Source organism: Cotesia glomerata, linkage group LG4 (assembly GCF_020080835.1).
Source record: "Cotesia glomerata isolate CgM1 linkage group LG4, MPM_Cglom_v2.3, whole genome shotgun sequence".
NCBI classification, from domain to species: Eukaryota; Metazoa; Arthropoda; class Insecta; order Hymenoptera; family Braconidae; genus Cotesia; species Cotesia glomerata.
Window position 1 is genome coordinate 7,143,783 of NC_058161.1, and position 18,404 is coordinate 7,162,186.

General features: G+C 28.6%; 1 protein-coding gene and 1 long non-coding RNA gene across 4 annotated transcripts in view; one reads left to right on the forward strand and one right to left on the reverse strand.

Annotated features, from left to right (window-relative positions):
- The window catches only part of LOC123264208 (zinc finger protein 229-like), a 58,700-nt gene that overhangs the window by 19,450 nt on the left and 20,846 nt on the right, over positions 1-18,404 (forward strand). Inside the window, exons 1-2 of one of the 3 annotated variants that reach the window (XM_044727383.1) lie at positions 6,373-6,475; positions 11,121-11,219. In XM_044727383.1, coding sequence (XP_044583318.1) covers positions 11,141-11,219 — 79 coding nt within the window. In that variant the 5' untranslated portion in view covers positions 6,373-6,475; positions 11,121-11,140. Of the gene's footprint in view, positions 1-6,372; positions 6,476-6,956; positions 7,249-11,120; positions 11,220-18,404 lie in introns of those variants that run through there. The other 2 variants (XM_044727382.1, XM_044727384.1) reach the window with 2 other exon arrangements.
- LOC123264227 overlaps positions 6,386-18,404 on the reverse strand; it is a 45,930-nt gene continuing 33,911 nt past the window's right edge. The window contains exons 3-4 of the long non-coding RNA XR_006509288.1: positions 6,926-7,098; positions 6,386-6,473 (exon numbers count right to left, since the gene is read on the reverse strand). This is a non-coding gene — a long non-coding RNA (uncharacterized LOC123264227). The remainder of the gene's footprint in view (positions 6,474-6,925; positions 7,099-18,404) is intronic.

Genomic DNA, 18,404 nt, shown 5'->3' on the forward strand with positions numbered 1-18,404 from the left:
AGAACGGATAATTATTAAATTAACGAACTAGATTGTGCATAGATTAAGTATGGAAAGCAAATAAAATATAAATTAAATGATAATGTTAGTAGAGTCATTACTCCAATATCGATATATTAATAAAACAATCATAATGATCGATCAATTTTCTTATAACTCTAAAGATCTGAGAAACGATTAGATTATCTGAGTTCAAGGTAAGATAATAATTAGAATTCAATTTTTTATAGCAAAATTTATTGATTAATCAATTGAAATATTTTTATTCAGGTTAACTAATAATATTTATATTTAATTAGAATCAGGGAGAATGCGTTATTCGTAAATAAATAACTAGCAGGAGCGATTTTGGATAATATCTAAGGCCGCCAACTGTCACCCATATAATATATACTCCCTGTGTCATCAAATTGGTAATAAAGACAATCATTAATAAGTTTTACACTTGATTGAGAGCTGAGTGTGAGTCACACAATAGTTAGACGTAATATTATTGGCTTTGTTATTATTGTACTAGTGTAGTTGTTTAATGTTGTACTATATATATCATTAAAATTTTATGATATTTAATTACTTAATATTCAGAAATAAAATATTTTTATTTCGGATGCTTTAATTCAATGATATAATTTTCTTTACACAAGAAATTCAATTTTTGAGGTAAAGTAAATTTTTGGGTGAAGCATAAAAATATTTTTAATTCAAATGAGAGAGATAAGTTTACTTGAGCAAAAATTTATTCACTTTAAAAATCAAAACATTTAAGAGAATTCTAAAAAAAGAAAATTCGGAAAACGGTTAAGCCTAATGGCCATCCTTGTAACTTCCCGCTAATTCCATACTGAAGCGCTCAAAATTGTACATATTACGATTTTGAGCTCTACAAGCTCAAAAATATAATTTTCGTGTCATTTTGAGCTCTTCGAGCTTAAAAATCTGATAAAAGTTTAATAGGACACTATTTTTTAAATTTTCAAACCGCAATAACTTTTGAATGTATAAACCAATTTTTACGCGGTTGGCGGTATTCGACGCAGTTTTTGAAGCCCCATAAAGAACTTTAAAGTCTTAATTGATCAAACAAGGAATTTTGAAGTAATTCCGAAAAAATACTTCTTTCGGTTTTCTTTCGACAGCGATAATTCACGAACGAATCAACCGATTTCGACCGGGCTCCCGTACAAAAAAAATTTTGGTTCATGATGAATTTCCGGATGAACTTCAGATTGTGAAACAAATATGAATTTCATGATGAATTTGAAAGAAATCATACGTAAAATTTAATTTTTTTAATCGTTAAAATAATATTCATAGTCAATTATATTGGAATTTTTAGTTTTACTTACACTGACTCAACATTTACGATTCTTAAACTTCTATCTGTATAAATGTTTTGGAGTAAAATAACACAATATGCAAAATAATATTCCGAAATTCATCATGAATTTCAGGGCGAATTCCAGCTAAATTTCATGATGAATTTGATAGAAATTGTATATAAAATTCAATTTTTTTAATTAGTAAAAAAATATTTGGAGACAATTATATTGGAATTTTTAATATTACTTACACTGACTCAACATTTACGATTCTATAACTTCTAATTGGATTAATTTTTTGGAATAAAAGAACACAATATGCAAAATAATATTCCCAAATTCATCATGAAATTTAGCTGGAATTCGCCCTGAAATTCATGATGAATTTCGGAATATTATTTTGCATATTGTGTTCTTTTACTCCAAAACATTTATACAGATAGAAGTTTAAGAATCGTAAATGTTGAGTCAGTGTAAGTAAAACTAAAAATTCCAATATAATTGACTATGAATATTATTTTAACGATTAAAAAAATTAAATTTTACGTATGATTTCTTTCAAATTCATCATGAAATTCAGCTGGAATTCGCCCTGAAATTCATGATGAATTTCAAAATAATGATTTACATCTCGTTTAAATTTGCACTTACAAATTTATTCAATAATAGCTTTCAAATTTTGATTTTTGAGTCTGTTGAGTCAATGTGAATTGAAAAAGATATTTCACGACCATCAACTCTAATAATTTGTTTTACTAGTTAAAAATCATAAGTTTTATATATAGTTCGTTCCAAGTTCAGGATGAACTTCATTTGAAATTCACGATGAAATTCATATTTGTTTCACAATCGGAAGCCCGAGTAAAAATGAAATTATTATTTTTTACGGAAAAATAATAAATTTCGTTCGACCGCCGCACCACCGCTACACCACCGCCGCACCAATGCTAAGTTATACCTACAATTTCACAAAAAATGGTATCATAATTAATTTATTACGCAATAATTAATTAATAAATAATGCGACTAGAAATATTAATGTAAGACCTATTGATCAACCTCCTTTTAATCAAATGCCTAATATTAAAAAAAAAATTTTTTTTAAATCAGGCCAAAGCACCGCGAAATTATTGATTTTTTTAGTCGTATTGTTGATGTAGATTTTTAATTTCGTCCTCGGGTTGCACAGAAGCGGTACGCCTATCGAAATACTCTAAAAGAATTTTAAAAATTGAACTGTAATAGGATTCGAACCTGGATCGTCTGCATGAAAGTCTCGAACATTGCCAACTGCGCTGCAAGCCATAGTTAACTAAAAAAATTTAGTTAAGATATTTGAATGATCAACAAATATTTTATTTCAATGCATATACCATCAAACAGCGGTATGGTGCGGCGGTGGTGCAGCGGTGGTGCGGCGGTCGAACGAAATTTATTATTTTTTCGTAAAAATTAATAATTTTATTTTTACCCAGGCGCGTCACAACTGTGGTGCGGCGGTGGTGCAGCGGTGGTGCGGCGAATAGAAATTTATTTACTTGTCACGGCGCTGGTGCGGCGGTAGTGCGGCGAATAGATAAATTCTTTACTTGTCACGGCGGTGGTGCGGCAGTGATGCGGCACTTGTAAAATAATCAAAATTGTCACGGCTGTAGTGCAGCGGTGGTGCGGCGCTTAAGAAGCCGTGCAGCGGTGTTGCGGCGGAATTCTGTTTTTACTCGGGAGTTCATCCGGAAATTCATCATGAACCAAAATTTGTTTTGTACGGGCTGGTGGCGATCGACGTGTTTTTTTATGTTAATGGCTGATTAGTTTTTAAAAATGATCAATAAAGCCATTTGAAGGTTATTCCAAAAAATTTTTTTTTGTAGTTTTTTTGAGATTTCTCAAAATCTACCGGTTTAAATTGGTCCAAATTGTATTCAAAATCTAAGTTTGGTCAAGCCTCTTCGAATGGCGCCAACTGCGATGAAATCGGTCAAGCCGTTCAAAAGTTATAAGAGGTTTACATCATCTTCGTAAAAATCGTCAGGAAAGGTTCCTAGGACCTTAAAACGTCTAGATCTGATGAAAACTCGATTTTCAAAAAACGGGGTGAAATCAATAACTTCCCAACTTTTGAAAATTTTCAATTTTCTTAGCGGGAAGTTAAAAATTGACCTTGAATATTCCAGAGCTATGAAAATTTCTTTTTGTTCTAAAACAACTTAAGTTTTCTCAAAAAATTTTACGCTTCAAATAAACTTTTTTTTTTGATAACATAAATTTTTTTGAACTAAAAATATTTTCTTGCAATTAAAAAATTAATTTCTGTATATTTTTTTTAATTGAAATAATTAAAAATTTTTTTAGAACGAAAAATATCTATGTGCACTATTTACATAAAATTTTAATGTCAAATGATGACCCTGATTGCATGTTGGTGTAGAGTCTTTTATTAAGAAATAAAAAATAAAAAATGGTCGAATGTACTAATGTACTGTATATGATGGGTGTAAAAAAATTATGATATAGACGATATTTTATTTAGTTGTGGGTGGTGAGGGACTACGAGTACAAAATGAGGGAGAATTAATATCTATCTCTGGATTTAAGTCGTGGCGCCGCTAATCATCTCTGTTCGTCATGCTTATAACCTTTTTGAATAATGTATGTCATATAAATTTTTTTATATTTTAAAATACTAATTCATTATTCCTAATGAATAACATAATATACTTTTTTATTGTATTTTTATAGGTGTAATAAATTTTTTTTTTTAAGTCCATGTTAAAAAAGTTTTTGTATATTAAAAATTATTAACAAATTGGTTAGAGTTTTTTCGTTATTTTGATAGATACATTTTCTTCATATTAATTCCCTTGAGAGAGTTTTCCTATCTTTCACGTATGGTGAGTGAATAATTTTCTACGCAGCGCTGTAAGATGAAGCGATACGAGGATACAGGAGAGTTCAGGCCAACACTCGAGGGAACAAGCGACGAACCAAGTGAGCGAATATGATTGATGCAGCAACGAGGCTGAAGGTACGTCTGCCATTTTTCTTTATGTTTTTTTTTTTTCTATATTGCAGGTACTTGGTTGAGAGTTGCGAATCAATCGAATAACGATAAAAAAAATTTATGAAACCTTATGTGTGGAAATTTTTTAAAAAATATTTTGTTATTTAATTCAATTTCATTTATTCCAAAGAGTTTTCACAGCTGTCATTGGATTACAATTTATGAGGGAGCTCGATTATAAAAAAAATAAGCTATACTTTCATAAACTGTATGCTGGTTTGGAATTTTTGGAAGTGTGGTAAGATTAAAAGTTAAATTGATCGAATCGATTCTAGGTGGGGAAAAAAAAAATAAAAGTTACAAAAGCTTACAGATTTTTATAAGATTGTAACTAGAGTTATGACTCCATGTATTGTAAGTTTGTAAAACAACCAGCATAAGTTACTAATCAACTGTCAAGAACTTATTTTATAAGAAAAATAATCGATATTCTCATATAGTAATAGTTACGTCATTTTCAATATTTCAAAACAATAAAAAACAGAGAAAAATTTTCTGTCACTTTGTCAAAAAAATTTGAATTTAAAAATTTTTATGATAAACTTTCAATATTTGAGCGGGATAATTCGACATAATTGTTTTAAATTGATATAACACAAATTTTTTGACCTAATATGACGGAACGTTTTTAACTGCATGTATATTTTAGATGTTCTATGATTATACTTTTAATAAAAATTTACAACGAATTCTAAAATTTTTATTTTTATAAAAATCAATTATTTTTACGAAAAAATAAATTGAATTTTATTGCATGCATTTTTTACAACTTTTTTAAGAAGATATAAAGATTTAAACGTGATATAATTAATTCATGTTTTACATAAATTTCTTGTTGATTATTTAATATTGTTTTCCTTAAAATAACTTTAAAAATTAAAAAAGAAAGATGAAAAAAATTATAATATTTTTTTAACAATGCAATAAGTTAGTTTAGTTTTATTTTGTTAAATTTTTTCATTTATTTGACTACAAATTTGAACAATTTAACAATACATCATATGCAATTGTAAATCCAATCAATTACAAAGGAGCGAAAAAAAAAAATGGAGAAATTATGGTAATAAAATAGTAAAAACTACAGTTTTAAGTAACATTTTTATAAAAGAAAATTTTGAGTATTGATTTTTTAATTTTTAAAATATATTTCTTATAGAATTTGTGAAAAATCTATTTTGAAACCGTATTTTTTTTTTTTTTTTCAAAGTGCCTAACTATTAAAATTTACACTATGAAAAGTAAAAATTTAATTGCTATTTTTCCGTGTGACATAAAAATGTCAAGACCTATTGTAATAAACTCCTAAACAATATTTACTCTTATCAATAGTCATAAAATATACTTTCCGAAATCTGCACTAAAAAATTTCCAGATTGCCATAAAAAAAATCGAATCATCATTCCTTAAGAATGATCTATCATCACCATCTCGATCTTAACACCCTTCCTCACTTTATTAAAATAAATCGAGCTTTCCTCATCGTTGCACCGATCGCAATAACATCAGTATCAAAATATATCCATACATTTATACTATATACACAACCAGATAAAGTTCTCAGTGCGCCTGCTTGAAGATCTCAGCCTCGCTCTCGAGAATGTTGTACCCGCGACTTGACTGGAATTCGCGAAAGAGGGAAAGAGAAAGCTACATATATTCGCGGGGTGAGTGGGGGTAGAATAGGCGTGGTCAAAAATAGGCGTGTCTATCAGAAGAAAATCCCGTGGACATATTTTGTCTCTGTTGGATTTACACACACACAAACAAAAAGTATTTTCATCTCGCTTTTGATAAAACCGAATCACCATTCCCTTCTTTGTCCCTCCTGCACCCACACATGCATGTCAGCTCATCCGTAGTCAGTAGGATTCAGATAAGCGTGTATGTATGTAACATATATACATATATGTATGGCATACCATGGCTATAAGGGTCTCTTTTAATCTATTTGGTCTATCTCTTCTTGTTGCTCACTCTACACACAACCCACCGACTTTTGTCCGTCAACAACACGGGGGGCTGGAGGCCTCACTATCAGATCCGTTAACAGCAGTCGACTCTCGAGACGCACCCGTTATCAACGTCTCTCCTCCCTGTAAGTGTCATTTCAAAAAACCACCGATCAAAAAATATCGTTTTAATTTTTTTTTCGCTTTTAGTGTGCTCTTATTTTTACTGTGCGAAAAAATAATTCACAAAAATATAAATTCAATAAATAATTCAAATGATTATTGTTGTTTATTTTATTATGACCATGAGTATGTGTAAAATTAGTGCCGTGGGAGGGACATCTTTGGTGTGGTAGCAATTATTATGAACGATACTGTCAGTATTGTGACGACAAACCGTAAGAACAGTTTGAGTTGTGGATTTTATTTATTTTTTATAAATTTCGTGATTGTGGGATTCGTTTAATAAATAAATAAATAAATATATATTTATATATACATTAAATTTGTTTTATAGTTTCTATTGAGAATAAGTGTTTAAGTGTTTAAAGATTATTGTTATAGATCTAGATAATATAATTGTTATTTATTATTACCTTGACAAATAAATAAGTTGCAATTTTTATAATGATGATGGAAGTTCAGCAACAACACTCGCCGGTTGTTGTCGGACCACTGGATTTTTCGCGACGCGGAGTTGCTGAAGCGTCGGCATTTCGGGTTGTTAAACCCAAACAACCCTTCTCGATTGTTAATCAACAAACTATTTCTGAAAATAATAATAATAATCACACTACGAATAATAACAATAATAATAATAATAACAATAACAGTAATAATACTAATAACAATAACACTAATGATGATAAAAATAATAATAGTGAAAATATACAAGAAAATTCGGCGATTAATGAACGTGGTAAGACTTAAATTTTTATAAAAAAAAATATATTTTAAAATAACCATTTTTTTTTTTTAATTATTGAAAGTAAAAAAATAAATTTTATCTCCCCAACACTGAACCGCAACATTTATACTGATACATGCATTTAATCGTGATAAAGGGATTGAATGCACCGTCTGTTATCAGGATGTCCATTACCTGGCTATTATCCTTGCATCTATTCACCTCTGGTTCGTTATTTGCTGCATCGATACCTAAAATTTGATGTCGCTTTTTTTCACATATCACAGATCACTTTTCAATTACGCTTTGTACTATTGACCTTTAATTAAATTTATGAAAGAATGAGGTTTTTATTAATAAAAAAAAAAAAGTCATCAAGAAATTGATTATTTAACTTGAAGCAATTAATTATCGTTATCATAAATTAAGGATAATTTTGGACAGTATAGAGAGAAGTAAATGAAGTGTGCGTGATTGCGTGTCAGGTGATGTGTGATCACCTTGGTTCAACAGGTGAATTGCTTGAGGATTAGACGGCTCAATAAGCGAGAAGAATGGATACACGCAATATATCTCTGTTTATATTTAGATATTATATACAGACACACTTAAGTTAATTATCTGTTAATGCAACTGACAAATTAACCCAATAACGTATACAATAATTTGGTATGTGTATGTATGTGGATATGTACCTTTGACTTTATGCTAATACACTGGGTAAGCTTATTGAGCTTGATGCTCGTCCTAGCTTAAAAGCTTCGTAAGTGATACCCAAATGACGTAAACGCGATCTATTTAGCTTTCGTTATTTAATCTATATTAATCTCCGTCCTGTATGATTATTATTGCTCGATTTGAATTAATATTTCAATTTAATTTGCTGTACATCTTTTATTCATATGTCTTATCGAGTGCTCACTTTTTAAATCAATGTGCTAATAATATCTTGGATTTCATTTACTTTAATCTTTCTTTATACATATATTATTCCAGATTTAACTGTTACTCGATTATTTTAAGTATTTTAATTTTTGATTATTATATTTTTTTAGGAATTATATAAATATTTATTTAGCATATAAATATATCACATAAATTATCATTTTATAACTTCCCGCTTTGAAAATTAATAATTTTAAAAAGTAGGAAGTTATAGATTTTGGTCCGATTTTGAAAATGCGAGTTTTCATCAGATCTCCACATTTTGAGGTCCTATGAAGCCGTTGTGACTATTTCCGGCTGACGTCCGGCCGTGTGTATGTATATGTATGTATGTATGTATGTATGTCAATAAAATTTTGTTGTACGGTATCTTGAGAACGAATCAACCAATCAAGATAAACGACATGGCGATCGAGAATTTTCATTAAGACATCGAGTTGATTGGATTTTGAAGTCAATCGGTCGAGTCGTTTCAAAGATATTCAAAAAATAAAAACAAAAAAAATTTTTTTTTGGTTTTTTTGAAATCACTCTCACTTGCAAAATATTTGACTAATCAACTCGAATATTCAGAGACACTTCTTTTAATTAAAGAACTGTGTCGAATGCCGCCAAGTAAATAAAGAAGTAATATAAAAGAGTTTCAGATTTAATCTTAGCATCTAATTTTTAAATGTTCGAGATCGAATGAAAACGGTGTTTGATTCGACTTTTCGATCAAAATAATTTTTTTTTAATTTTATGCACTGAAGAATTTATTAACTTGGTTCAAGAGAAAGAATTATAGAACCAAAAAAATTATTTTGAAGAATTTAACCATCTTTAATCAAAACGAATAATTCGCGAATAAAGTAAAATTTATTTAAACCAAAAGAAAAATTAGTTCAAAAATTTTTTTGCGTGATTCAAAATGATTTAATTCTTCAAAATAATTTTTTTGGTTCTATAATTCTTTCTCTAGAAATAAGCGTATTTTTTATCAGTGTTTATACTTAATCGAAATTAAATTTTTTTGGATTTACTATGCTTGGTAACAGATTTCAAAATCTGAATTGAAAAAAAAAAAAAAAAAAAAAAAAAAAAAATCTATTTGTAAAAAAAAAAAAATTTTGGAGTCAAATATAAGTAATTTTGATTAATAAAATTATTCAAATTTACTTTGGAAGTTGTAATAATTTTCTTTAACCAAGAAAAATTTCATAAATCAATCACGATTCATTTTTCAAAAAATTATCAATTTTTATAAGACATTTATAGTTTATTTTTATTTAGACGGCGAAAACTCGGCTTAAACTCTATCTAGATCACGATTATTTAAACTTACCCAAGAATGTACCGAGATAACCAAAAACCTGATTTTCTTAATTTGATTTCCAAAAAATATAAAGGAATCCATGTAAATATCGAAAGTGATTTTTTTTTATTTAATGATTACTAACATTGAATCTTAAGTTGATAAATTTGGAATGTAAAAGTTCGACAATAAATTGTTCAGTAAAATTTGAAAAAAAAAAATTGCGCTACAAAAAAATCCAAAATTGAAAAAACTTCAATTTTATTTTAAGTTAGTAAGCATTTAAGTACAAAAAAAATTAAACTATTTGCCAGGATTCGAATAAGAAGCGATTTTTTTTCTAAACGATATATCTTTATTATATATTCGGATATATTTCCAGGTGTGTTTATATGAATGAGTACGTGTAAATGCGTTTGAGGTTGAGCTTATTGCTATCGCGTAAGTCATAAATCTATAAATCGCAAATCCATCGTGATTTCTACATTTACAAAACAAATATATACATTTTTATAAAAATAATTATACTTCCATATTTACTTATATGTAGCATTATAAATAATAAAAATAAATAAATAAATATAACTATAAATTTTATAACAAGTAACAATAAAAGAATAATTTAAAAAAAATTCTGATTTATCAATAAAATTGGTCGTTGCACATAAAAGAAAAAGAACCGTTTGTTTTTTTCCTCACCGACAAAATAAAATCCACTCAACAGCATGCAGCTCTTGTTATCTTACCTAAACATGTGATTCTCTGTTCAAACGTGTGTAGGTATGTATATTTACAAATATGAGTATAGGTAATAGGTATATACACGTATCAGGGAAAATGTATGATTTATTCTCGATAATCCCGGACGCGAGATAGCTTTGCGGCGAGGCTGATTCTAATCAGTATGACAGAGGGACCTCGTCGGCCTATCACCACTCGGATTATCCTGCGCTTCTATTGCTCTGGATTACACATTTATTTTTTTTTGTTTTACGATAATCTTAACACATTTTACCTACTATTGAGATTTACATTTTTTATTAGTCATTCATTGTTTACTCAACTTATGACTCGTCACACCGTTTTATTATATTTTGTTTATCAAATAAATTATTATTTTATTTTATTTCAATATTATTATTATCATTGTTGTGACTTATGACATATGATTAATTCACAATTTTTCATAGCTTAAATTAAAAAAAAAGAGGTTGATAAATAAAGTTTAGCCCCTCATTCATTCTTCTAATAAAGATGCCCTTGTCGAGGGGTTGATCTTATCTACGACCGAAGAATACCAAATTCGTCTTCATGTTTGAGATGTTTGATCGCAAATTCTTTTTCTACTACGTCTTCTTTTTCGCTCGAAATTTTCATGAAAGTACAGCAAAATTCATAGTTAATAAAATGTAAAAAGCTCCAGCAAATTTTTTTTTACTGGCTTTTTATAAAGGGTATGATTAATTTTAATTTGCTGATCAAAATATAGTTTAAAATTTTTTTATTAAAATCTTTTAAAACAAAGATATATTAATTAAATTTTCTTTATTATTTTTTTGTAAATTGAATACAATGAAGAAAACGTTTATTTTGATAATAATTAGAATATCATGTAGTTAAAAAATAAATAAATTTTTGTTCACAGAAGAATGTAACGTCAGACTAATGTTCCCAAGGCTATGGGCTCCTTTCAATACCTTATCAGGAACCACGAATCTACCGTCGTTCGTCAAAAATAATTCAAGTAAATATGCTTTTTGTTATAAAATTAAATTATAAAGTACCTGCATAACTAACACATACAGTTACACGTACCAAAATACCTGAACGAGAATAACAGATGTCAATAAATGTGAAGATGAGGGTATATCCAATCCAATCATAAAATAACTGAAGTTATTCTATTGTTATTTCAAGTAATTAATTAATGTGCTTGCAATAATCTCATATGTTACTTTTTAAAGTATTCAAGATGATAAAAATCTTTAGAATTATTTTCTTGGTTAAAAATTTTTCTGTTCAATCAAGTTAATTTTTTTTTCAGTGTACAAGAATCAAAAACTTTTTTATTATAATCAACAATACACTATGTCTGAATTAAAATCTCTACACAGAAAAAAAAATTAGGAAAACGGTTGACACTGAAGGCCATCCCTGCAACTTCCCGCTAATTTCATACCTAGGCGCTTAAAATTGCACTTATGACGTTTTTGAGCTCTTCAAGCTCAAAAATACAGTTTGTGTGTTATTTTGAGCTCTCCGAATTCGAAGATATAGCTTTCCTATGCTTTTGAGCTCTTCGAGCTCAAAAATCTCATCAAAGTTCGATGGAACACGATTTTTAAAATTTTCAAACTTCTATAACTTTTGAATGAATCAACTGATTTTCACGCAGTTGTCGGCGATCGATGAAGTTTTTTGAGCTTTATAAATAAGTCGGAACAAAAAAATTGATCTGATGAAAAATTTCGGGGTTATCACAAAAAAACACTTTTTTCGATTTTTTTCGACAACGATATCTCACGAACGCAACAACCGATTCCGACGCTTTTGGTGGCGATCGATGCAGGTTTTCAAGGTTAAGAGCTGATTAGTTTTTGAGGTCGATCGGTTCAGCCAGTTCGGAGATATTTTCAAAAAATGAAAAAAAAACAACTTTTTTTCACTTTTTTTGCAATTTCTCAAAATCTACTGGTCCAAATCGATTCCAACTTACAGGTAATCTGAGTTTGGCAAAGACCTTTCGAATGACACCAACTACGATCAAATCGGTCAAGCCGTTCAAAAGTTATAAGAGGTTTACACACACACACACACACACACACACACACACACACACACACACAGACGTACAGACATCATCGTAAAAATAGTCAGGAAAGCTTCTTAGGGCTTCAAAACGTCGAGATCTGTTGAAACCTCGATTTTTGCAAAACGGGGTGAAAACAATCTTCCCGATTTTTCGAAAATCTTCGATTTTCTTAGCGGGAAGTTAAAAATGTTCTTGAGTCAAGTATATAAGATAATTTTGAAGAACTTCATCTTCTTGATTTGAGTAAAAAAATTCTTAAACTAAGAAATTTTTACTTGGTTTAAACAAATTTTACTTGATTCAAGAATTTTTTGTCTAGATTGTAGAGAATTGTCCTCTTCAAAATTATTTTCTTAGTTCAAGAATTTTCCTCTTGAATCAAGTTAATTTTTTTTTCAGTGTATTTTATTTTATTAAAAAATTATTTTCAATTGAATTTGAAGATTGTTTTGATAAATACATAAATTTATAAAATGATTACATTTCTTAAATTGTAAAAATTTAATGTCTACTTAAATTAATGTGACTTCATTTGTTTATGAACGTTTTAATTAGCAAATCGTTAAACGCTATTTTAGAAAATTTTCTATTTCTGCAAAAAAAAAAACACAATGAATTAAAAAAGTTCTTCATCTCTAAATCAATTTAATATCTAGTAAATTTATAATATTTTTTATCTAGATTACCTATATAACGCGTATTCGAACTATTTTAATTTGATAATGTTAAAAAATCACCTCCTAAAAAATGTGAAGTTAGATAATTATCTAATTAGAGCGTCTGTATACATTTTTTTTATTTTTATGAGATTGTATTATTTTGATAGAATTTTAGTTAATTTTTCAAAAAAATACTACCTACAGTTTGTAAATTTAAATATTTTTTGTTGAATAAGTTTTTGAGACAAGAAAATATGATTCATGAATTGTAATTACCAAAAAAAAATTTATTTTAAAATTCCTAATAAAGATACTTCCAAGCGAAAAATGAATAATTGTCAATAATAGATGACCTGCGACCCCTTTCTTCCTATTCACATGTATACGTAGCACATCCAGCATTAAACTTCCTGTCGTCCCGGATGACTGCAAGTTTTCTTTATCAATCGTCCTAAGTTGTACGACCGGTCTGATGATTGAGGATAAATGGTAGCACGCGTCATGCGCAGCCTTTTTCTTCTCATATAATCTCCTATGTCGGTTCTTTCTCAGTCTCATTCATTGATTCATTGCGGTACAACACCATCATAATCCGTTTGTTCTTATTCCTCTATTATTCGAATTACGTTGTGCATACTCTTTACCATGGATGAAAAAAAATAGCAGCGTTTTCTTTCTTACATCGGCAGCACTTCTATATCCCCCTACCCTTGTTGGCCTATCTGGGTACAGGCGCTTGCTGTATACGACCGTCACCCTAATTGGAGCAGATGAGAGGCGCAACACAGGGATTCGGTTGGTCGGCCCCTTTGTACTTGAGCGCCGGCTGCGGCAGCGGATCTCCTCGCAGCATACCTACTACATACAGTATATACTCTGAATTAGTAACGTCTTGTCATGTTAAACGCACCCACATACGAGTCATCGCGGCGGTACCTCGCACGTGACCGCTAGTCCTACTGTACTTTACTCTACACTTTACAATCTTCTTTACTCAACTCCGTCATCTCTTCTAAACCATTAAAGTATTTCAACGAAATTGAAACAGATTATGTACGCCTTGCAAAGGGTATTCATCAAAATAAAAAAAGTATTATCATTACGTGGAAAAAATTATACTCGGAGCAGACCATTGGAAATTACATTAAATGGCATAATAAATCTTCACAAGTAATTTTAATTGTCTTTTTTTTGCTTTGAGTTTAAATAACAGCACACTCTTTTTGTAATTAGAAAATTTTTAAGTTTTTCTTCAAAGAATATTTATTGCAAATTAAATGGACTTCTTTTTTTTATGTTCACTAATAAACTTAATTTATTATTGCGAAGGTGAAAAAAAGTGGCTTGGAAAAACAGTTTTGTAAAAATAACGAAAATTCTGTTAATATTTACGTAGACACTTGTGTTATTTTTACACTTTAAATACTGGAGTTAAATATGTTGTTTTTAAAATTGACATCTCTGTAATTGCATTTATGGACTGTTGATTTTCTCGCTGGAAACAAGATAAATATTTGAAAATTAAAAAAAATATAAATAAATTTGTCATAAAAATTTTTGAAATTGTAAATTTTTAAATTATGGAATTATTATGTTTTTATTATTATGTCATTAAAGCTGACTGTTGTATCAGTTATTGTCTTTACAATTCTAAGCGATACATGTAATTGACGATAATGTGCAAAATATGCAAAAAATTAAGAAAACATTTTTTTAAGAAAATTAATAAAACAATTGCAACGCTATCTTTTGACAATACATCCAACTATGTATCTGAATGGTTGGGATTACGAGTAAAGCGAGTGCACCGATACACGATTGCTAAAAGCCTTATCTTCTACCTTCATTGCATAAATATTTGTTATTAAAATGATATTTCGCTCAATATCGTGATGAAACACGAAATTTCATACTATAATGTGGATGTAAGTAAATGCAAATTTTTATTAATGAAAGATAATTTATTTTTATTAGTTGTAATAAATAATCATTCTTATTTTCATATTGCAACATGAAAATTCGTTATTTGATCACAATAATGTGCCAAACATTCTCATGGGTCAGCTAGTATTAGATTATTCTCTAAAATTAAACTTAAATCGGCGAACCCAAGTAATTCCAACATCAGCAAACCTATTCTTTGGAAATTGCTTTTACTTAATACTTCAAAAAGTATGAAAATAAATACCGATTTTCATCAACTTCACTTCAATTTATACTGCGAGTCAGCTATAAAATTTTACTGAAAACCAGCCAAGATATTTTTATAGCTTTTTACAGTAATCTTCCAAATTTTACTGCAGATTAGTTCAGTTTATAAGATACTTCACTTAATAAAATAAAAGATTTGAAATATAAAATAAGATGTGAGGCATTAATATCGGCGTATCATTTTCTACGGCGAGCGTTGGATTAAAGTTGTGTCTGTTAACTCGATCTAATTGTCTCCCCTAGTTTAGCCTTAGATTAATCCCACGGGCCGTCTATAATCATCAATATTGTCTTTATTAGTTCATATATATGTATATATGTCTAAGTAATACTAAAAGCCGCTCGAATCTCGCAGTGTGTCACTTTATTCAACTATTAAAAATTAAAAACTATTTTATTATAAACGCTAACCAGTATAAGCGATACTCTTAATAAAACTAATAACAAATCTCGTGTGACCCTTAATAATTATTACATCTTGCGTCATTATATAAATAAAATCTTATTACTTAACTGCAGCAAACTTACCCGTAAACACTTCTTTAAATTTGTCTTCGTCGTGATATCAAAGAATGAGATTACTTAAAAAACGTTACTCAAGATTTTATAGAACTGATGGTTGATGGTTTAACATATGTTATGTACGTATGATATATTGTAAGTAAAATAATAAATTAAATAAACGCTACGACACTCAGCAATACGAATCTACCCGGACGTATTCGTTACACTTTTTGAGTTTGCTTTTCCTTTTATTATCGTACTTTTTGGTCTTATTTTCCTTGCACCATCTGTACAGAGCACAAAACTATTGCACTTTTTTTCATATCTCTCAAGTTCATTATACTTATATTCAACACAACACATTCGGTTGCCACTCTCAGAAATTTTTTACTGCATTCCAGACGCGGCATTTGCGTAAGCACTTTTAGTTGACTTGCTTTCAATCCCTTTTCTCTCATATGGGACTTTCTGCATTTGCTTATTACATTTTTTTTTCCTTTTTTTTATTTATCATCCTCTTCATATGTCTGTAATATGCCACTGTACTTAAATTATTGCTGAGAATACAAAAAAATATTCCTAAGAAAAATAATTTTGTTTAATTATTATGTAATTTTTAATGACTGTCAAAGTATTTTGCACAGTTTTAAGGAAACTATGAGCTTAAGCTTGAATATTATTTTTTAACGAAATTCCAACTCTGAGCTTTCATAGTTTTTCTTTGTGGTTACTATATTTTTCATATTAATAATTAATATCAATCAATTCAATTTTGAGAATTACTGGAATTTTAAATTTAATAATTTCTGTACTATTTCATTGATAACATCTTAAAATAACAAGTTAATGATTTTGGAAAATCTTCAATGTTTAATTGAGGTCACAATGTTATCTTTATTTATAAACTTTTTGTTAAAGACCATAAGTTTCATTTTATCATGATATAAAAGTAATATAAATATTTAAACAAAATTTTATACAAGTATAATGTTTTTTCATAACAAAATTTTGATTTTTTTTTAAAAACTTGAAAAAAAATTTTATCACACATAATATTTTGAAATATATTTTTTTAATAATTATAAAGTTTTGCTATCAATTTCAATATTTCTGCGCTATTAAAATATTTCAAGCTAGAACATAAAACATCTAAAATATGAGATAAAATAATAAATTCTATCGTTTGAAATTTCCATTTAATAAATTTTTTGCTTCAAAACTGATAAAAAAAAGCTACACGAAAAAAAAAAAAACTGTACGAAAAATTACGATTGTCACATCATAAACCAGGACCAGACTTTCAATACTTGTAATTTCATAATTTTACATTTCAAAATTTACTACTTACTTTCTCAATCTGAAATAATGACTATTCATTGTTTTGTAGCTGTACGTATGCACTGAAAAAAAAATTTTTTTCCACCTAAAATACTAAATTTTTTACTCGAGTTCTCTTGATTAGAAAAAACTGGTATTCGTAACCTTAAAATACCACGTTTTATTATAAGGCTAGTTTCTTGACAGTGAGAAAACTGTATTCTTATAGTTAAAACACTTTCGTATTTTAATCATAAAAATACCAATTTTTTATCCATAAGGAAACATTTCCTTGGTAGAAAAAAACTTTTTTTTCAGTGTTCAATATTTTTCAGTGATTTTTTTGCACGCCTCATAGCGCGAAGCGCGTGAGGTTGTGCTTTATACTCGACTCGTCAAGGTCAAACAATTTTGTGATCTTTAAATGTCTCTATCACAACCATATTACACTTATACAATAATATAAGTAGATGTACACGGAGAAAACACTTAAATTAAACCATCTTTTACTTTCTAAAATCATTTCATGTGGCTATTTTGAAAAAAATTTTACGTGGACGTCCGGATGTCACCCCATTTTGGATGTACCAATGATTACTCCCGAACAAATTGATATTTCAAGACCGGACCTTTTTTATTAGTTTACGAATGCGATGAACTGGGTCCGTATTTCATATCAGTAGCCTAGTTTACGTATTTTTTTTTTAAATTGAATTTTTATTAAAATTTATTATGATATAACCGTACAAAGATAAACGAATTTTTCTTATTTGTCACGTGAAAACTATGGCGCCACTTGATAAAGCTAGATTTTTTTAGACTGCGTGCGCATATAACAAGAAAAAAGGGCGCTGATATTTAAAAAAAAAAAAAATACTCTGTAAGAAATTACTTAATTATAATTTTCTTTTTTTTTATCAGTTACACAATTTATTTTTTCTTAAAAAATGAATGAGCGTTATGAGGCGTGCACTTTTGGATTTTCCAAACTTTTTGTTTTTTTTTCCTGTGTAGTAAATTTAAAAATATTGATTTTTGAACCCGAATTACAATGTAACAATTTACATTAATTGTACATTTTGATAGAATATTTTTTCTGTTTATAGTATCAAAATCTTAAATTTCGAATCGCTTTTCAAGGTTACAATATCATACGACATAGTAGCAAAAGGTATTTTTCTGTTTTCCACTTGCAAAAATCCATGAAATATAAATTAAGTAAGTAAGTAAGTAAGTAAGTAAATTAAGTAAGTAAAAATCATAGTGATTAAATATTTAGCATACATAATAGATGTTATATAAATGAAATTTGAAAAGTGAATAAATGGAAAATAGATGATATATGATTATAAATCTTTGACATTTTTATTTGATTAGAAATCAAGAAGCAGTTTGCTCGACATCCCTCGATACTCTCCTTTATAAA